Genomic DNA, 19226 nt, shown 5'->3' with positions numbered 1-19226 from the left:
AAATGTACAGATGTGCAAGTAAAATGAAACCATGAATACTAATAATATACTAATATATAATACCATTATATTTAGGGGTTAAAATGTGATTCTTGAGGAGGGGGAGTCTATGGTCTCTGAGTTCAGGGCTCACAGATAAAACTGCAGAAAGTAGAAGTAGGAACTGTTTTTTTGGGAGAAAGTATTTCTTGGGAAATAGTAATGTAATAACAATGGCTCTCTGTCTAGAATGAGATCTTGTAGTTTAATTTTCTAAATAAGATGTTTGTAATTCCCAAAAGAAATTCAACTTTATTCAACTTCTCAGCAATGGTGAAATTTCAAAGTCACAATCATAAAGTAAATCTAACTATTTGCCAGACACCACTGAGATTCTCTTTACTATTTAATGCATTTTTGTACTTTCTGTATCTTTTAGTAATTTGGATGTTGCAACATGGTAATGAACTTAAATTGAAAAATAGTTCACCTCCATGAAACACTGTAAAGTTCAAAAGAACAGCTCAATTTGAACAGATGCCATTTGCATGTAAATTGAAATTTCTGTCATGAATAGAAACATCTTTGTAACTTATAGGTTCAATAAAAAAAAAAAAACTAACTACTGCCTCACTTTTTATTCACTTCAATGACTAGATCAGTTAATGCTTGCAGTAATAACACTTCATATATTAGCCCATTTAAGCAGCAAAACAGAAATCTCTCTTCATAATCCACTCAATACAATAGAAAAACAAAACAAAACAGAGTAAGTCTCCGGAAGAAAGTATATTTGCTGAAGACATAAAAGCTGGATTCATATTAACCATGACTGATTTGCTACTTATGATGTTATTGAGGAAAATATGAGTCTGTGCACAACAGCTCAGCTGTTTTCTTGTAGAAAAGCTTTTACGGTTAAGAAGGCTTCGTGTGGTCACAATGACACATCAGAGGATGTAAATAATTGATGAAGCTACTGCTGCTGTGCCACCTGTATAAATGGCTCACTCTCTGTTTGGGGACAGTATGGATCCTGCTGCTGAGTGATGGTGGAGCTGTTTGATGAAGTCAAAGAATGAAAGGCAACACGCCTGCTTTCTTTAGTTCAGTGCCAGATAGCGCCTGGAAGCACATTTCAAGATTTGCCTCTGAGTTGGTGATGCTGTGATACTGAAGGAGATGGAGTTTTAATTTAACTCCACATATATCTGCTTCCAAAGGCTAATAATAACTAGATGTACACTACTCAAGCACACAAATACAGCTTCATGAACTTCTTAAACTTATGTGAAAGCTACAGCACAAACACTGACAGAAAGTTGTATTTAACTGTCGCATCTCAAGAAAACGTTAAAAGATGTAAAGTGTTGCTGTAGTACACGGTGGTGTTAAACACAAGTAACAGTCCTGCTTCATTTTTTGCTTTTAACAATCATATTTTGTGCCCTAATTAGTTCGCTATATAACTGTCTTAATTTAAAATGTAAACTGTATGAGCTTTGCTGCATGCCAAGTTGTGAAATCAGATATTTGATGTTGGCGATAACAGCACCTGTCGGAACAGAAAGCCCAAACATCCTCTCCACCTGCTCTGACAGCATCACCAAACATGACATAAGCACTTTAAATCAAAAACAAAATGTTATAATAAAATACCGCAGCAGGTTTGCTCAAGATTGAGTACGCTGATGTTATTGACTACTAGCGAATGCCGATATCTTACCTTTGACTGCTCTCTGCTGGAGAACCCTCGACGCCTGCACAGCTGCTTGCTTCAGTCCCAGAGGTTTGATTTGGCAGAGGTTTGGTTACAATGCCATCTGAGAGCACACAAACGCAGGCTTGCTAGCTTTACAATGGCATTTTCTGAAGCATACAAACACTAATGAGAAAAATGCGGACAACTTTCAACTGACTTCTTCAATCCAAATAGGAACTGAAAAATTATATCCATCTTCGCTTGTGCTTTTTTTCTTATAAGATGAATCAAAATCACGTTTTTAAAAGCACTCCTGGAGCAAGATGGGTAAAAACATGAGGCACACATGCATCCTCTATGCCACAAATCACGCACTGAATCTCTAATGCCTTCCTTCCTCAAAGAGCCTCTCTTTACCTATGAGGTAGATGTTCTCCACCAGCACCATTTCCTGCAGCACTGTATGCGCCTCATTGCTCAACACACTCTGCAGGCCCTGCGAGAGTTGCTGGTTGACTGACAGACTGCTGGGGGTGGGATCTCCCATTACAGATGTGGGGACAGTCAGGGGCTGGGGGAGAGGAGGACGGTCGAGACGGAGACACAAGTCCACTGTCTGAAACATTCTCTCCCGGCTCTTGAGAAACTTCGATCCTAAGCAGAAAAAGAGGACGGTTAGAAGGATGAAACTCAAAAACCCAAGCACAAGGAAAACAGAAGAGAACTAGAAAGTTGTAAAGACAGATTACACTTTCCAGACTGTTCGTCGTCTTACCCTCCAGCTGCTCCAGTGTGCTGCTCTGCAGGAGCTGCTCCAGCAGTGCAGACGGGAAGTGGCCCAGCAGACAGAGATAGTAAACAGCCTTTAACAACATTAATCCAGACATCTTGGGCAGATAGGAGCTCAGGGCCTGACTGAGACTATCCAGGAACCTGGAGCAGGAAGAAAACCAACAAAGTGATAAGATCTTACAAAACAGCAATTTGTTTGTTAAGTAACTTGTTAAATGTCCATTTGAGAGTTTTACACTGTGTAAAAACAGTGAAGGCCAACATATACTCTCTAAAAAATGCTGCTCTAACAGTTTGAAAGCAGAGAAACGTTATTTTTATATGCTGACATAGGAGGATGTGCTTCTTCTCAGCTTCCAAAACCAGTAATCTGACAGCTGTGCCTGACTTCTGCTGCAATTGGCCTTGAGATTTGACAGATGCCAGTGTTTTTGTTTACTACTGAACCACACTGACTGCCTCCTTGTGGACAGATACAGAACAAATACGCATGTTGTTATTCTTCCTGGACCTCCACTTTGTGTCTCTAAAACACAACAACAGTTGGGAGTTCAAATCAGACCAAATATTGGGGCCAAGTTGTAATATTGTATGTTCTTTAGTCTTTTGTATTTACTTCCATTTTAAACTCACAATCTAGGATTTTTTCCTGGTTCAGAATGCACCTCTAAGGGTAACTATGCACAACAGTGAGCCTGATCAGCTTGCAAACAGTAAAGGGAGGAGTTTGTCATATTTCATGATTGACACAAACCTATGCTTCCTCCTGTTTTTATGACCATTTGAGGGAAAAAAAAGTCTATTAAGCTTGAGTAGATGTAAAACGCCAATCAAAACAACTGGTTAAAAAAATACATTTTGCTAATTCTCAAAATTAAAAAAAGTAAACACATGAATGCTGGAGACATGTTGGTGACGTACTGTTGTCTTTGGTGCTTCAGGTCATAGGCCAGAGAGGAGTACACCTTGAGGATACATAGGAGGTCTTTGAGTGTCAGGATGTCAGGGTTGGCAATCACTTTCTCAGCATACGCCTCCATTAAAGCATCAGGACAGAAGGCGAGGTCCTCAAACACAGACAGAATGAGCAGCACCTAAAAATAGAAAACAGTCCAGAAGTCAAGGCACACGTTGATGTCGGATGTTGAGTTGTATTCTAACATGACTTTATCCGAATATGAGGAATATGCCTTGTATTTAACATTTCACAAAAAAAGGGCAGAAAGACAGTTGTCTGTCACAGCACCTGTTTGTTGGTCCATTTATCCAGTGTAGAAGTGACATATTCTACAATGCTGGTGAGAAGAATTACGTCTCTGTAGCGCAACTCCTTATAAGACTGCAGCAGTTTATATAATCTGCTGAAGGAAATTCCATGGAGGTTGTCTACCAGAAAAGACACACGTTAAAAGGTGTTAGATAACATTTTAGGATTCTTCAGATTCTTGGTGCTGATTACTGTAAAACACGCAAAGATGTTTTCTACTTTTGTGATTCCGTTGTTATACCATACTGCATCCATGTATTGTCTTTAATGTGGAGAAGAATTTAAGCACATTTACCTGTGATTTTTTCACTGCAGATATCCAGCAGTGGTTTGGAGTAGAAGCCCATTGTGGCCATAGTGATGATCATGTGTTGGTCGTTGGGAGGACTGAACTGATCTGTCATTGATAAGGCCTTTTTCTGGAATAAACAGTGGACAGAACAAATGACAACATGGAACGGAATCGGCTATAGATACCAAAAAATAAGGTATTTTTTAGTAATGCAAAGTATTTCTGAACTTCTAGCTGTTAAAGGTGAAGATTCAGGAAGAGAAGACTATGTAGCTAGTTAGCATGTTTAGATCAATAGTATGTGCCAAATTTACAGTTCCTCGTAAATATCGTCAGTGACCATCAAAAACCATTCAAACTTGCACTGTACAGACTGTGAGCACAAAGTGGGCAAAATGCTATTAATGCTTGAATACTTATGCAGGAATATGACTGCCAAATATGGTCAAAACCAAGTCTTAGAAACTAACCTCTAGTTTCCGTTTGAGGTCCTTTGGGGCATCTTTTCCCAGCAAACGCATCATAGTTTGAAGAGCCATGACAGTCTCGATCCCGGGAAGACGGGTCTCAACTATCAGCCTAAGATACAGCAACAGCAAACATCATTGCATTACTCATGGTAATCATGGCATCCTCCAGGATGGAGGGTTTTTTCTTATTATATCTCAGCTCATTCCAAATGTGCAATGTTTTATATTTTTTGTCTCCATCTTCTGTTAAGTCCTACCTCACGCCTTCCTTAAGTGCATCTACATTGGAGCTGCTCTTCATATGTTCCAGACAGGAGGCCAAGACAGACAAACTCTTCTCATCAAAGGAATTCAGTTTCTCCTGTTAGTGGACAGTAAAACGTATATGAATAGACAACAAAGCAAAAATGCATCTGATATGTAAATGTCTTTGCTTGCCAGTGCCTACCTGGCAGGTTCGAAGGTAAGTCTCTACCACACGACTACGATGAGACACACCCAGTTTGACCATGCTCAGGAGGCAATAAGTCAAGTTGTCATTGGGGATGTGCCCCACAGTGTTCATGGCCTTTTGGAGCAGGGTGTCGAAGTCAGGATGGTCAAACATCAGCTGCAGCTCATAGTGCCGCTGCTCCTCTGACATCTTCTTAGTCGTGGACCACATGTGGGTGAAGCAGTTGCTGATCTGCTGAGTCGAGGGTGAGTACAGACAGGTGAGGTCTAACACAGCTGATGGGGAGGCACAGCGTTGCAGGTGGTCATAGAAAGGGGACACCGTCTGTCTCAGCTCTGATGGTGTTTCATCAAACTGGACCTCAGAAGGCAGCGAAGACTTTGTCTCTTCCACTTCATCACTGGGACTTCTGTCCTGTGAGTAGAACCTCACTGAACTGATGACACTCTTCGAAAGTGATGTCTGGCTCTTCCTTGGGTCCCAAATATGTGCTAACTGTTGACTAGGAAAACATGTGTCCTTGATTGATGTTGTCATCGGGAAATTGCGCTGTTGCCATAGAGACCTGCGACTGCAAAAGCGCAGGCACAATCTCATGACGTCCTCTGTCACCCACACAGACATAGTTCTTAGATAATTTATGACACCAAAATGAGAGGAAAGACAAAAAGGACAGCTGGCTGTCCTAATTTATTCTAGCATTGCCCCTGTGTGGAATAAATAGCGATTTACTGACACCAACATAAATATATAAAACGTTGGAGACGGAGTCTAAGAAATGGTTAATATTACTATTGCAACTGCAGTTAGCATTAATTTAATATTTATCCAAATGTTTCTGCTTTGCATTCTTAGCTAGACTTGCTCATAAATCATGTAAGTAGTCAGCACAAATGTCGATTTACAGAGTAATCGGAGTATGTTGTTATCAAGGTCAACAAACTGCCTCCTATAAGTTATGAGGAGACGAGCTACCTTCCGTTAGCAAAGTGATGCTACATAGCTTTTCACTGTGACCACAGAAACATACTTGACTTAAATATCCTTAAGTAACGCTTTGTACTTGCCAGACAACACAAAAACGCACAGAAAACTTCGCTCTGCAATGACATATACAGCTACATCACATGAAAATGTTAAACAGTCCAGTTTAGCTTTCTGTCACGTTGGGTCCTGTCGTGTCCGTTGCCATATTTTGTCCCCCTGGCAACATGTGCAACACGTTCCGCCAAAATACTACTGATAATGCCTCTTGTAATATTATGTTCGAAGTATGATATTTAATAATATAATAGAATCTCAAACTGTGCCTCTTCAAGTCACAGGTCTCACAGGCTTAATATTAATACCTCCTGATATTACTTTGTTTCCTGGCGGACCCAAATAAGCGTAACGTCCCCTGTTTCCAAGCAACCAACGCTTCTACACAGAATGGCCAAATTTGTGCTCGCTGGTAATGGCATATTTTCATGTTTACCCTCTAATATTTGGATACATTAAAAAAACAAAAAAAAAAATAGTACTCATTTCTACAATGTTGATCTCTACAGGGAAAGCAGACTGCCCTCATTATGCTAAAGCGGAACTTTTAGCAGACGCTCTGCAGGGATGTCTGCCGAACTTCAGGGTCCAGAAGATCTCCATCCTCCCAGATGAGTGGAATGTAATTCGTCTCTTTATTATGCAAAACAGTAGCATATTTTGGGAGTTATTGTTACCTGACCTCTACTGGGTCTGTGATAGGAATGGCTGGAAGGCACCTGCCAAAGAAATGGCTGGAAACATGAGCATTCTCCTTTGGTTTGGAGGGAACTGGTGTACCAGGGAGGCAAAGGGATGCTCTTAGGAGGCTTCAGTGACTTCCTAGAGCACTGCCAGGTAGATATAGATAGACTTTCTTTGTGAAAATCAATCTAAAATGCAACATTTTGCACACCGCCACACAAATATTTGCACATTGCTCACCTAAATGACATTTGCATTACTTTTATAGTAGCTTTGATGTGCTATACTTGTTTTGCTTATATTGACAATTATTATAAGTCTTTTATTCTTCTTTAAATGTTTCTAATTTTTTTAGTGTTTACTGTTATGTAGCAAAACACTAAGTCCAGTTCCCTCTATGTGAAAATGTACTTAGCAATAAAAGATTCTAATTAACCAGTGTTTTTGTAGGACTACTACGGCATCACGTCAGACATGCCCACAGATATGATGCTGAGTATTGCGGCAGAAAACCTGAAGGCCAAGATGGACCTTATTATGGAAGAGGAGTGTCATGCCAGTCTTGTTCAACCCCTTCACATATGGATCACTGGGTGTGTTTCTTTGAAAAACAAAGATATCATCCTCCCCCTGTGTGACTGTTTTAATATTTTAAGTGTGTTTTTTTTCAGCGCTCTCAGCCCAACCTGCCACATCTTGATCCCCAATCTGCTTTCTGCTGAGGTTTTCCCCCAAGTTTCTGCGATCAGCCTCCATCTACTGGAGCTGCAGGGGAATAAAGAAGAATTGCAGGGGCTGAGGATGGAGGTTGAGGACCTCGCACTCAGTATGCTCCATGAGGTAAAAAGCTTTCACGACTGTTTAATCACATCGGAAATAAAATAAAGTCATTATCTAACAATTTTTTTTCCCCCCAGGTGACCGTCCACATGGATCTGGATCAGGCCTTCCAAAAAGCAGATGTCATCCTCCTGCTGGATGAATGCTGGTCTGATGATAAAGAGAACGGCAGTGACGAGGAAAAGAAGAAGACAGTAAAGGAGCGATACAGAAAGTACGGACAGCTGATCGACACAAGAGCCAACAAGGAGGTGAAGGTGATCGTATCTGGTGACTCATTCGTCAACCTGAGATGCTCACTTCTTGTGGACAGCGCGCACTCTGTTGAGAGCCAACAGTTCGTCGCCACGGCAACACAGCTGGAGAATGAAGCCAGGGCGATAATTGCAAAGAAGATGAAAGTGAGAACCTCAGGTATCTACTGCAAAAATCTTTGGCGTCAGATGCATTGTAGCAGCTTAAATGTAAGATGACTCACATCTCTGTCTTCTCAGATATTACAGATGTTATCGTGTGGGGAAACATCAGTGGTGTTTTCTACGTTGACTTGCAAAGGGCGAAGGTTTGCAACTACAATGGGGCAATTAAAGGACCAGCTTTCGTTCCTCAACCAGTCCTAAAGATATTTCATGACAGGTCTGTCACAAAAGCAAGATTTCTGTTTTGTTTTTTTATGTAACAGTGCTTCAGTCTCCTGGTTTGTTCTTACTGTGCAGGACACATGAGATGCATTGATTTTTTGGGTTAACTCCACCAAGTTTATAAAAACATACCAAAAAGTTTGTCGCTGGCCTGCCATCAAATTACAAACCTTCCAACCAAACTCAGTCTGTGCAAATGTTGATTGCACAATACATCTGCCCTTGCAATCTGCCTGCATTGATCAAAAAACATCCTGTGCTGGGATATGCCAAAAAGAAATAATCTCCTTTTCCTTTTCAGGAAATGGCTGGAGACAGACTTTCAACGTTTGGTACAATGTCAACGTGGAGCTGTGGCTTCAAAGACCGGCCGAGCAGCTGACACATCAGCCGCCAATGGGATCCTCACCGTCCTGAGGGCATGGAATGGCATTTGCGATCCAGATGAGGTCCTGTCTGTGGGTGTACTTTGCCCAGGTTGGACACAACAAACAACAACATGTGACACAGTGGCACTGTAGTAATGAAGTCTAAGCACTATGAAACGTTTAAAAAAATCAATATTTTGGCTGTTCTAGTTTGTATTGAGTTTTTCCTCTACGGTTCCTTGCAGGTCACAACAATCTCCCAGATGACATTGTCCAGTCAGTTCCAGTTAAGTTTACAGACGGCAAATGGTCTGTAGTGTCTGATGTGACTGTTGGAGACGAGCTGAAGGAGAGACTTCAGCTTTCTGCAAGCGAACTGAGGCAGGTGTGTGAAGTTAAACAAAATAATGGGCACATTTTCACAGCTCCACTGCTACACTTAAACACAGCTCATTTATTTGAAGAAAGCCTGTTGTGCTTTTGGGGTTTGCAAATGTCTAAAGTCCAAACCGAAGGGAGTTATTCTCTCTTTTGCTCTGAAACACTTTTAGTCTATTGTTACATGTCTATGTCACCATGTAACACAGTTGCACATAACACCTGCCTATCAGCTTGTTTGGCAATAGTCAACAACTAAAGTAAAATAATTTTTTGTCACTGTTTTTGCGAGAGTTTCAGACAGAGATTGATAAGAGGTGCTGCAGCAATTTACAGTATGAAAAAAATATGTTTTTGGACATGAAAACACCTAAATATGTTCTAGTTAACTCCAAAAATACAATCAGAAACCTGTACATGAGCAATGTCCGGGCTCTTTGAAGAAAATGTACTAACTGAGTGTTTTTTCTTTGCCAGGAAAAAGAAGTTGGATCAGAAAACTGTGCGGCTGACAATAATAACACCGTTTTATAGACATAAAAAAAAATGATTTAAGAAAAAAGAAAAGCACCACACACACACATTGGTTAGTTAGAATGATGGAGTGACCAGATAAATCTCATTGCAACATCTTAAGTTTGTTTCAGTTTGTTCTTTTATTCTCTTACTTTCACATGTGAAATTGCAGTTTTATTTTACCAGTTTAATGACAGCAAACCTTTCCGCTTTCTGAAACTTGTCCATAGCAGTTACAATTTTTTTTTTTAGACGTAAAAGATCAAACTGAGTACTTTATGGAAAAAGGAGAAATTAGAAAATATATTCCTTTTTTTAAAATTGTACAGTTCGATAAGTGTCTTTTTTTTATATATATAGGTCAAGAAGCAAGTATTTGAAGCATAAAACACACAACTACCATACACAAACTAGTCTGTTAATCTCTAAATCTGATGTTATCACTTGCCACCCGTTTCCATTTACAGTTGGGTAGTCTTTTAAAAATAAAAGTAAGGACACGTCAAAACTTTAATTCCCCTCATTTGTAATGAAATAAATTGAATTTAACAGGCTATTTTAACCTGAAACATTCAGATGTTTTTTTTCCTCACAAATTGTGCAGTACTTTGTCAGTCGACAAGGAGAACTTGAAGAGAGAGTGCTGTTTTTACATGCAGAATATACACTTTCCTTTTTTTTTTTTTTTTGCATTTCTACACTATACACAAGGAGACTGAAAAAAGGAAAGGTTAGTACAAATACAGTGCACTACGACAAGTGGGGAAATGGACACGTATTCTGCAGTGTTATATTCACTTTGTACAACCCACCCCTGAGATTTGGATGCTGAGTGGTTTACAAAAGCAAAAAAAAAAAATCTTCATTCAACTGTAAATATTTGCCAATTTTCTTTTAACACAAATTCCCAGCATTGGCCAGACAAAGATGTGTAATTAAAGTTTTATGCCCCTTCAAAAACCAAGACAAAAAAAAAAATCTGCTCCAGTAAAAGTAACGCTCTTTTGAAAACTGTACTCGAATATTGATCATGGTAAATACATGCGTGATGCACTGCATGCATGAACTTGTCGTGGCACACAGGAGGTTATTTGGTAAATATACATTTCCCAGTGATGATGGTTTTAAATCTGCCAGATCAATACTAAATTCAATTAAGTATGGACCGAGGATGTATGACCTATTCACAAACGGTGGTAAAAATGAGGCATCCATCACAGAGAGGAAATTCAGGAACATTTCTTTTATCTTGCCACATGAAAGTCACTTATGTGTATGGGTAAAGACCAGCGAGTTGTCAACATCCAATAATGTCAAAGATTCCATTTGCAGGCAACAAGTGAAAAACCACCAATGACTGAATGCTTATTTTTAAACCTGTAACCTCAGAGGTAAAGACAGGGATTAATATCGTTTCACTAACTCCGGGAAAATGTAACTACAATTTGAACTTGGACGTCCATCGTTAAAACACTTACATACAATCATTATGGAAGGGATAAAACGTACTTTCAGACTCCCCTCTGCTTAATCATAATAATAATAATCAACTGATCATTAAATTAAATAATTTATAGCATATAATATTAGTCATATAATCCAACATTTCAGCTCTTCACAACACCATCTACATAAACGTCTGCTTCTGAAGGTGGAAGGGTTAAGCCATGAGCCAAGATACTAAATAAAGGCATCCTCAGTGTGCCAAGAGACTAAACAGGTTTGTCAGAGCCCACATTTCAACAGTTATGATGTCTCTAGAACTGTAATTCCAAATTCTGCTTTTGACTCTTACTCTCTGATACTATCGAGCCAAAAATGAGTCAACACAAAAACCCAGACTGTGAATGTAATATCGATGTATTTAAGGGTACAGTAAAGCTGTGTCGTGAATACCCCCTGGTAGTAGCTGATGATCCCAATAAATGTGATAATCCTGAACTAGAACTCAGGTACCAAGGCTGAGCAGACCCTTGTAAAGCGAAGCTATGAAAGCAGAACCGACCCAGTGTCTCAACCATCTGCCACACAATCACCAACCAACAGTAATAAACTCTTTGATAAATGCATTGTAAATAGCCGTATGTATGTTTATAATGTCGTTCTAACGTACAAATAAAAACAAAAACAGTTGAAGGTGGAGGCAAGGAGGGGGGAGGGGGGGGTCAACAGGAAAGCTATGACTGTGGTTGATGCTGAGGAGATGGAGGCGTGTCTGGGCCTCCTCCCACCACCTGTCTGTCAGAGCTGAGCTCCAGCGCCTCATCCACCTGCTCCAGTTCACTTTGGTCCAAAAGCTCAAAGTCCTCTTCCTCGGTCGGAACTAGTGTGTCATCTGGGAACTCCTCGGCAGCACCGCTTTCCGTCGTAATCGCTTCGTCCAGGTCCTCGTCAGGACCCGCCGCCCCCGTTGTAGTAACTGTAGTGTTAGCAGTGGTGTCGATGGGTGGAGTGGAGGTCTCCAAAGCGCTCGGTGGGGTATCGGTTGGAAGGAACTCATCCAGGGAGGGCTCGTCACTGGCCTCACTGGAGCGCAGCAGGGCTGACAGAGTGTTCTGCACAACAGTGGAGATGGCCGTGCTCACTATCTCCTCGCTCAAGGCCTCCAATGACCGCTGTGTTCCCTGGGTTACCGCCGCTTCCTTCTCCTCTCCCTCCTGCCTCTGTGCTGTTCCCTCCCCTGTGCCTGGAACAGGCAACATGCCCTCCTCACCCCCAGGGGGTCGTCCATGTCCATTGAAATGTGTGTTCACAAAGTGGAGAGGAGATGCTAGGTGTTGGATAAGGAGGCTGGCAGGGCTCAGCGGTTCTCCCTCTGCTGGAGCACCAGCCTGGGTTCTGTCTCCCTGGCCTGGACCTCGCAGAGGAAAGTGAAGCAGATTGTGCTCAATGGACGGAAACTCCTCAACTGAGGGGAACTCGGGAAGATCTCGCAGGTAGGACTCCTCTGGGTCGCTGTGTAAACTCTGCTGGTCCAAGTCTGTAGTCGAAATGAGACAGCAAAAAAAAAAAAAAAAAAAGACCTCATCTGACTCATGGATCTAAACCAGACAAACTGCATGTAACACTTTACACAGCAAAATCTTCAGAATGTTTTTGGCTTTAAATAGAAGACAAAAACTATTAAAATGAATAACTGAATGTACCAGGAGGTGATGCCAGACTACAGTAAGAGTAGGTGAGATCAATACGTCTGTAGAATAGATATAAATACATGTATAGGTTGCTCTGTTGACGTGAGTGCACGCTTGAGCAGAAAATCTCCTAATTCCCCAGAAAACTACTGACGCACAGAACCAGTGAAGCATAGCAAAGAAAAAAAAAAACATTGCATACTTTCTCAGAGCAGAGCTAAACGACAGTTTTCTGCTGGCAGAACAGCATTCCTACTTTTTCCAGAGCTGAACTGACCCAAACCTTTGATTTTCTTCCCAAACAAGAGAACAACTTCTATGTTTGCAAAAGTGATGAGATTAAGAAGTTCAGTGTCAGTGCCTATTAAAAACAAAAACATACCTAAGTTAATCCATTGCAAGGTGTTCACCTTGTGTAGCAATACACAACTCCCAGTGCTCCTGCCACACTTAGAACACTCCTTAAAGTCCTGTTCTGTCTGTGTGTAATCTCTGACATTTGAGGGATCTCCACAGTGTCAAATCAGCATACCTTAGCTTAAACTTCATTTTGGAGAACAAAAAGAAGTTGCAGGGAGACAATTCTGGTGAGTAGAGTGTGTGAGGAAGAATGATTGCAAAGGTGTGGCCCAAAAAAATGTGTGGATTTTCAACACTCTGTAAGCAAGCATGCATTGCCACATGTTGGAGTTCAGGTTGTTTGTGCCAAATACTCTCCCTTAGATCCTTTAGGATGTCACAGTAGAAGTTGGTGCTGACAGCCTGACCCTAGGGGACAAATTTATGGTGCAAAACGATTCGCATGCCCTTGGTTGTGACCTGATACGCCACTGTTAAGTTGAGAGATTGCTGGCTTCTCCACTGAAGACTTGACATCCTCAACTTGGAGGTTGGCTCAGTTTGACACAGAATTTGATCTTTGCTCTCTGCACAAGTTTGAGGTTCGTGGTAAAATCAGAAATGCGCACCAACAAATGTTGAGAACAGGATTTCCAAAAAGTGTTCCAAATGTTATTTAAATCAGGTGCAGTTTTTGTCAATAATAGGCAAAGTCTTGGAACTTCTTCAGTGCACCTCCTCAGTTGAAGTGTGAAGAAGTGAGATTTACCTTCAGAGACATCAGTCAGTTGAGGAGTGGTGGCTCTGGACACTGAGAACCCTCCACTCTCCAAGATGGAAGCTTCTTCATCTGACAACTCCGAGTCTGTGATGGCCATTGCCAGAGCAGTAGTTTTTACATCCACCTGGCCAAAAACGACGACAGCAAGACAGAAAAAAATACATAAAACTTTAAAATGCATGAACGCAAATTAATTAGCAACTTTCTCATTTTTGTCACAACTGAAAGAGGAAAACCCAGTAAAAGGATGAAGATTAAGCAGACTTAGCATCAAAAGGTTGTCATTCTGTGCATAAACACAAGCAACAACACTGCCGGAAACTGTGGCCTTCAGGGAAGGAGGATTATAGCAGGACACCATTGTGGTTTATGTTTATATTCTTAAATTTGCATTATGTTCTGCAGGTCCTTATTATTTCCGTAGAAAGACAATGAATCAGTAACCGACATGACATCAGCTCTGTCAGTGCTATCTATGCAAATTTTACAGTTGCCCAAATGAAATGTGGCAGTACTTGAAAGACAAACCTTGCCAAACATTTGACAAACCACAGAGCTCCATTCCCGTTAGTACATCCACGAAGTTCATTTCAGACCTCAGTCAGCACGCAACATATCCGGCTCTCTAGGCCACTGCTGCAATTTCCTGTGGTGGTCTTATTGTTTTAAACCTTACACACCCTCACCGAAGTCTGCTGTTCTGTGTGTTATGTGTTTGGTTGTCAGGTGTGTGTGTCCATACCGTTGGAGCAAAACAGGACAGCTCTTCCTCGCTCTCACTTTCTGTTTCAGCTCTTGGCTCATCCCCCTCTTCCATCTCTTTCTTTACCTCTGTCAGAACACACACACACACATCTTTAGCACACAATGAAATGAGAAATAGACAACAAACGCCGAAAAGAACTGATTCAAAGATAGAACGGTAATGGTGGATCAGATATAGGTACAAATGTAGCCGAAGAAGCTTCTCATCATACCTCTTTCATATTTAATGCAGCTCCTATTACACAATTATGTAAACAAAGCTGTCAATGACTGGGTATCAGTAAGAGGAAAAGAAAGAGGATCTCGATCGATTAAAAAATCAATGACTAATTGCATAATAAATCCTGTGTTAATGTCAAAAACAGGCATGCTATGGCTGCAGGACTTCCAGGTCTACACCCTGAAGGTGTCTCAGTAACACTCACTCCTCTTGTCGTGTTTGCGGTGCTCGGTATCTCCCTTCATGCTGTAGTCCAGTTTCATCAGGATTGGTTCCAAGCCGGTGTACATCCTCTGGATCAGCTCGTGGTACACCACCAGTGGCCACAGCAGCACACTCAGAACTGAAGACAGAACAAGCAGTGACAACTTTATAACCTGTTTACAATCAACACATTCATCAAGGAAGGATGCTGCAAACACACAGAGAAAAAGGGTGATTTCCAAATGAGAACCTAGGAATGGGACTGTTAAATCAGGCAAGGAGCGATATATAAATATTAAATACAAGCATGACTTACACACAAGACAATGCAATTACCTCACTAACTGCTATCCTTGCCTGTCCTCTCACACCATGTGACTATCATGACAACTCTACTCCAACAGTGTCATGAAGTGACTCACCTATAATGTAGGAGATCATGATTCCTGGTACATAATGTCCCACCACAGCAAGAACGAAACAGCCGCTGCACATCATCACACAGAACTGGGAAACAGAAAAGGAAAGCGATATTAGACTCTGACACACCTTCAAGGTTTGCAGGTGTGTTGTGTCTAAATGTGTTCTCACAGCTGCGTTACCTGCTGAGTTTGCCTTTCAGAAATCCCAGATATATATATTTTAGTATTTCTCAGTCGCACTGTGAGCAGTGTTGACTCTTGCATGCAGTATTTGGCTGTCTGCCATTAATGACCTGCACAAGACTAATTTAAAAAGTCATCACAAAATAGCATGGGTGTACCAAAAATGTTTAGTGTCCTTGAAATATCTGCCACCATTTCAGGGTTGTTCCAGGTTCAAAATAGATCTATGCATGACAGTAAGAATGATCAGTCTATGTACAGTAAAGGCAGTAAGTTCGTGTTACCTTACTTTACAAAAAAAACTATGCATCTAACTGTTATTTCTGACCATTTAATTAGCAAATATGCCTAATATGCTTGAGTAAACGAAGCCCTTATTAACAAAGCTGATTAAATAAACATATATATTGTTTAAATGTCATGTTTTAGCATTTTGACACTGATGATTTTCCTTCACGAGGTGCCCAAAACCGCTTTGGGGGTCGCATAAGATTCCGCTTCGCAAGACAATTTTTTTTTATAACCATAATATTCACAATTCCTCTAAATTCCATGTGTTACTACCGGTGACAAGTGCCGTACCTTGCCGTGGTTCTGTCGCTTGTACTGCAGCATCTCCTGAAGATACAGGCAGCAGGTCAGGTAGCTCTCAGCCAGGTGGTAGCTGAGCTCAGGAATACTGAGCAGACGCTGCTCTGCGCTCATTGTTTCACTGTTTTCCCAACACACACAAACACAGGAAGACACCGACAAAATCCAAAAACATCCGTTAAGAACACAAATCTGTACTTAAATGTCTTCAGAGTGGTACTGTAGGATTCCATGTTTATGTAATAACAAGGGAAGGAGACAGACACATTGAGATGAAGACAAATCCAACAGACTAAACCAGTCAGGGAGTTATAGGGTTATAATGACAGTGTCACATGAAGAAGATGGTGTGACATAGACACAAACAGCCTTCTGACTGTTCAAACTCCAACAAATGTTCTAATGCCGAAGTGCTTCAGGAAATGAAGACATCATAAGTAAACCATTTGTCATGCACATAATACATACCTTGGTACAGCATGAACCTCAGCATGTTGAACTGTAGGAAAGGGAAAAAAAAAAACCCACACAATTAGTAACAGATCATGAATGAAATATATATAGCTGAATAGGGCTAAGCGATATATAGGAAAAGGCATTATTTTGTCAGCTGTTGTGATATCAGTAACAATTTCAGGGAATGGTAGATTTAGCATTTCTATTCCAATGAATATAATGACGTGTTTTTTGCTGCAGAACAAGCATGTTACCTCACAATTTGTAAGGCAGGGTACGTCTGTAGTACCACAATCCTTGATTTGTAATGATATACTTTAACAAAAACTTACAGCTCCTGCAATTTGGATATTAGATTTCTGTATTAGTTTGATTCATCATTGTTTCAGTAGAAAATAATCTAAAGTTATTTTCCAAGATTATGATAGAGAAACAAAGTGTGAAAAGGTTAGAGATAGCATTTTCGAGGTTTGTGTATGTGTGTGTGTGTGTGTGTGTGTAGGCCTTGGAGCATAATTAAAAATATATTTATGGCTACATTTAAACAAATCAATATGATGCAGCGCTTGATTGCACATTTATTAAAAATAACAACCATTTATACAGTGGTTCTGTGGGGGACCACTTGAGCAGATTGTCAGATTTGCATTAATAAATGATAGCACTAATAATACCATGTTGATTTAAGACCAGATTACATACAGGAGTGAACCTACCAGTGATGATGGGCAGCTTGGGCTTCCATCTCTCCAGGAGCATGAGCCCCAGCAGGGACACACTCAGCAGGAACAGAGGCCGCAGGGAGGTGGAGGACAGGAGCCTGTGGAGACACACAGATACATAACCAACCAGCTGACATAAACATGCAAACACATTAAATGTGTAACAGCCACCTTAGCCTTACAACCTAGCAACTCCATTAGCTGCTCCAGTTCAGCATGAGGCTAGTCACAATGTGTCACTGACAGCTGGTTAACGAGGCCTGGACCACTCAGCATGTCAAGCGTTTCCTTGAATTACGCTGACCACACGTTTAACAACTCAAAAATAACTTATGTTGTCTGTTTTGCTTAACAATACACCCCCCAATACGCATACAGCCACACTTGCCGAGCTGAAAATTAAGTTTAAACTTGGCTTGCAAGCTACGTTAGCATTAAGCTAAAGACGTGGGATTAGCTAACTTATCCTGACGTTCACTCGTAATATCCTCGCTGACATTAGCCAGCGAGCTAACGCTGCACTTCAGAGCAACCTTATCGGTGTGTCGAAGGCAGACGTGATAAAAAAACGCAGACTCGACGGTTACCAGAATAATGTGTTGAGTGTCAGGGCGACAGAGATGCTGTACAGCGGCCTCTCCCACACCAGCAGCCTCTGCACCCACAGCAGCAGGGGTTCATACTGCGATAGCCAAGCCTGGAGACTCTCCCGCAGGCGGACGAGCTCCGGGTTTCCTTCCGCACAGGCCTGCTCCGAGGTCCCCGGAGGGAAGAGAGCCTCCAGGCCGACCGAAGAGGAGGTAACTGAGGGGCGTCTTCTGGCCTCCTCTCCGCTCGCCATGTTTCTCCCACTTTGTTATGTTGTTTTGGAGATCACGGGGTTTATGGGGAGACCAGCGTCGAGCTCGACACGCCTAAAACAGCCGAGCTTCCTGTGGTGGCTTTCAAAATAAAATGCAGCGAATGACGCGCCGCACAGCACAAAGCCGAACCGAGGATTTATTTGGTGGATGAAAACACAAGTTCTAAACACACACACACAAAAAGGCTGTGACTGCGGCTTCAAAAGAAAAATAATACGGATTTTTCCTGATTTCAATGAGTCAGGTATTAAGAAGGGCTGCATTCCATTTAGGGGTGGTCCTGCTATTGTGCATTCAGCTTTACTGCCACGACTGTCTTTGATATCAAATTAAATTAAGCCATTGTTGATGTGATTATTTTCCACTGTTTTCTGCTGTGATAAGTGAAAATGATCACGTCTTAAGAGTTTTGGTGACATAGACAATAGCACACATAAACATATAATCACTGTCACTTAACCCAACCAACCAAAATTTGGTGCCTTTTAAAATGTACAGAATTTAATGCAAACCTATGCATGGTGATTTTACACACAAATGCACTTTTCATGCAGAAATAATTTTGTTAAAAGGGGACTTTATGTCCTCAGGCTTATTTTATTTTGGAGGTACTACGGATTTGCGTCGTGATTTCTCTCAGCTTGACGCAGCAGTGACGGCACACAAGAGGGGCGGACTGATCTTCAGGCCCGTCATAGCTGAGAAAAAAATGTAGTCACGTGTTTCCTTGTTTACTGTGTCGAGCGGACAGGGTTAAAGAACGCCTCCGTGTACCACCGTGCGGTTACACATAGTGTTGTGTCTATGGCATGTTGCATCATAAGGGTGAACACTTGTGTAGACTTGCAAAAGCTGCGTGCAGTTTCCTGTTACTAGAGCTGCTATTTCTACTACTGAAGATCTACTACAGCCGTGTATATTTAACTGTTGTGGTTACATTTCCTACATTTATGGGATTTATATACATTTACTGTGCACAGAAAATACAGATAACATCCAATCAAACATTGCAAAGGGAAGCATCACTGGCCTGTATCCACAAACAGATATTATTCTCACCTTAGAATAACCAAAGACACAATAATAAATAAAATAACTTCAATGAGAAAATAAATGCCTCAA

General features: G+C 41.1%; 3 protein-coding genes across 3 annotated transcripts in view; 1 reads left to right on the top strand and 2 right to left on the bottom strand.

Annotated features, from left to right (window-relative positions):
- The window catches only part of fastkd2 (FAST kinase domains 2), a 7577-nt gene extending 1440 nt beyond the window's left edge, over window positions 1–6137 (bottom strand). The window contains exons 1-9 of the mRNA XM_008301715.1: window positions 4951–6137; window positions 4760–4863; window positions 4503–4611; window positions 4036–4159; window positions 3720–3859; window positions 3395–3567; window positions 2457–2614; window positions 2099–2335; window positions 1706–1802 (exon numbers count right to left, since the gene is read on the bottom strand). Of these exons, the coding sequence (XP_008299937.1) occupies window positions 1706–1802; window positions 2099–2335; window positions 2457–2614; window positions 3395–3567; window positions 3720–3859; window positions 4036–4159; window positions 4503–4611; window positions 4760–4863; window positions 4951–5580 (1772 nt within the window). The 5' untranslated portion in view covers window positions 5581–6137. The remainder of the gene's footprint in view (window positions 1–1705; window positions 1803–2098; window positions 2336–2456; window positions 2615–3394; window positions 3568–3719; window positions 3860–4035; window positions 4160–4502; window positions 4612–4759; window positions 4864–4950) is intronic.
- A 250-nt stretch (window positions 6138–6387) lies between these two features.
- Window positions 6388–9442, top strand: mdh1b (malate dehydrogenase 1B, NAD (soluble)). Its single transcript, XM_008301725.1, has 10 exons — window positions 6388–6409; window positions 6507–6619; window positions 6700–6834; window positions 7132–7274; window positions 7353–7521; window positions 7599–7935; window positions 8016–8157; window positions 8464–8639; window positions 8776–8915; window positions 9386–9442. The coding sequence occupies exons 1-10, from the start codon at window positions 6388–6390 to the stop codon at window positions 9440–9442; spliced, it is 1434 nt and encodes a 477-aa protein (XP_008299947.1).
- Window positions 9443–9540: 98 nt separating this feature from the next.
- Window positions 9541–18132, bottom strand: retreg2 (reticulophagy regulator family member 2). The gene is made up of 9 exons (XM_008301708.1): window positions 17829–18132; window positions 17236–17339; window positions 16532–16562; window positions 16055–16184; window positions 15290–15374; window positions 14869–15006; window positions 14421–14509; window positions 13667–13802; window positions 9541–12404 (listed from the first exon to the last, which is right to left on the bottom strand). Exons 1-9 carry the CDS (start codon window positions 18080–18082, stop codon window positions 11602–11604), a joined length of 1770 nt encoding a protein of 589 aa, XP_008299930.1. The 5' UTR covers window positions 18083–18132; the 3' UTR covers window positions 9541–11601.
- Window positions 18133–19226: the final 1094 nt, after the last annotated feature.

The sequence above is a fragment of the Stegastes partitus genome, unplaced genomic scaffold (assembly GCF_000690725.1).
Source record: "Stegastes partitus isolate 25-593 unplaced genomic scaffold, Stegastes_partitus-1.0.2 Scaffold1703, whole genome shotgun sequence".
Classification (NCBI taxonomy): domain Eukaryota; kingdom Metazoa; phylum Chordata; class Actinopteri; family Pomacentridae; genus Stegastes; species Stegastes partitus.
This window is presented reverse-complemented; position numbering and strand designations above follow the sequence as displayed.

What these genes read in the sequence shown, in the direction of transcription:
- mdh1b (XM_008301725.1), top strand. Translation starts at nt 6,388, where the DNA reads ATGGCCAAATTTGTGCTCGCTG. An exon ending in TGTGGGTGTACTTTGCCCAG is followed by an intron (nt 8,640 to 8,775) that starts GTTGGACACAAC and finishes GGTTCCTTGCAG; the next exon opens with GTCACAACAATCTCCCAGAT. An exon ending in CTGCAAGCGAACTGAGGCAG is followed by an intron (nt 8,916 to 9,385) that starts GTGTGTGAAGTT and finishes TTTCTTTGCCAG; the next exon opens with GAAAAAGAAGTTGGATCAGA.
- retreg2 (XM_008301708.1), bottom strand. Translation starts at nt 18,082, where the DNA reads ATGGCGAGCGGAGAGGAGGCCAGAAGACGCCCCTCAGTTACCTCCTCT. An exon ending in CAAGCTGCCCATCATCACTG is followed by an intron (nt 16,563 to 17,235) that starts GTAGGTTCACTC and finishes CCTTTCCTACAG; the next exon opens with TTCAACATGCTGAGGTTCAT. An exon ending in ACTGACTGATGTCTCTGAAG is followed by an intron (nt 12,405 to 13,666) that starts GTAAATCTCACT and finishes TTTCGACTACAG; the next exon opens with ACTTGGACCAGCAGAGTTTA.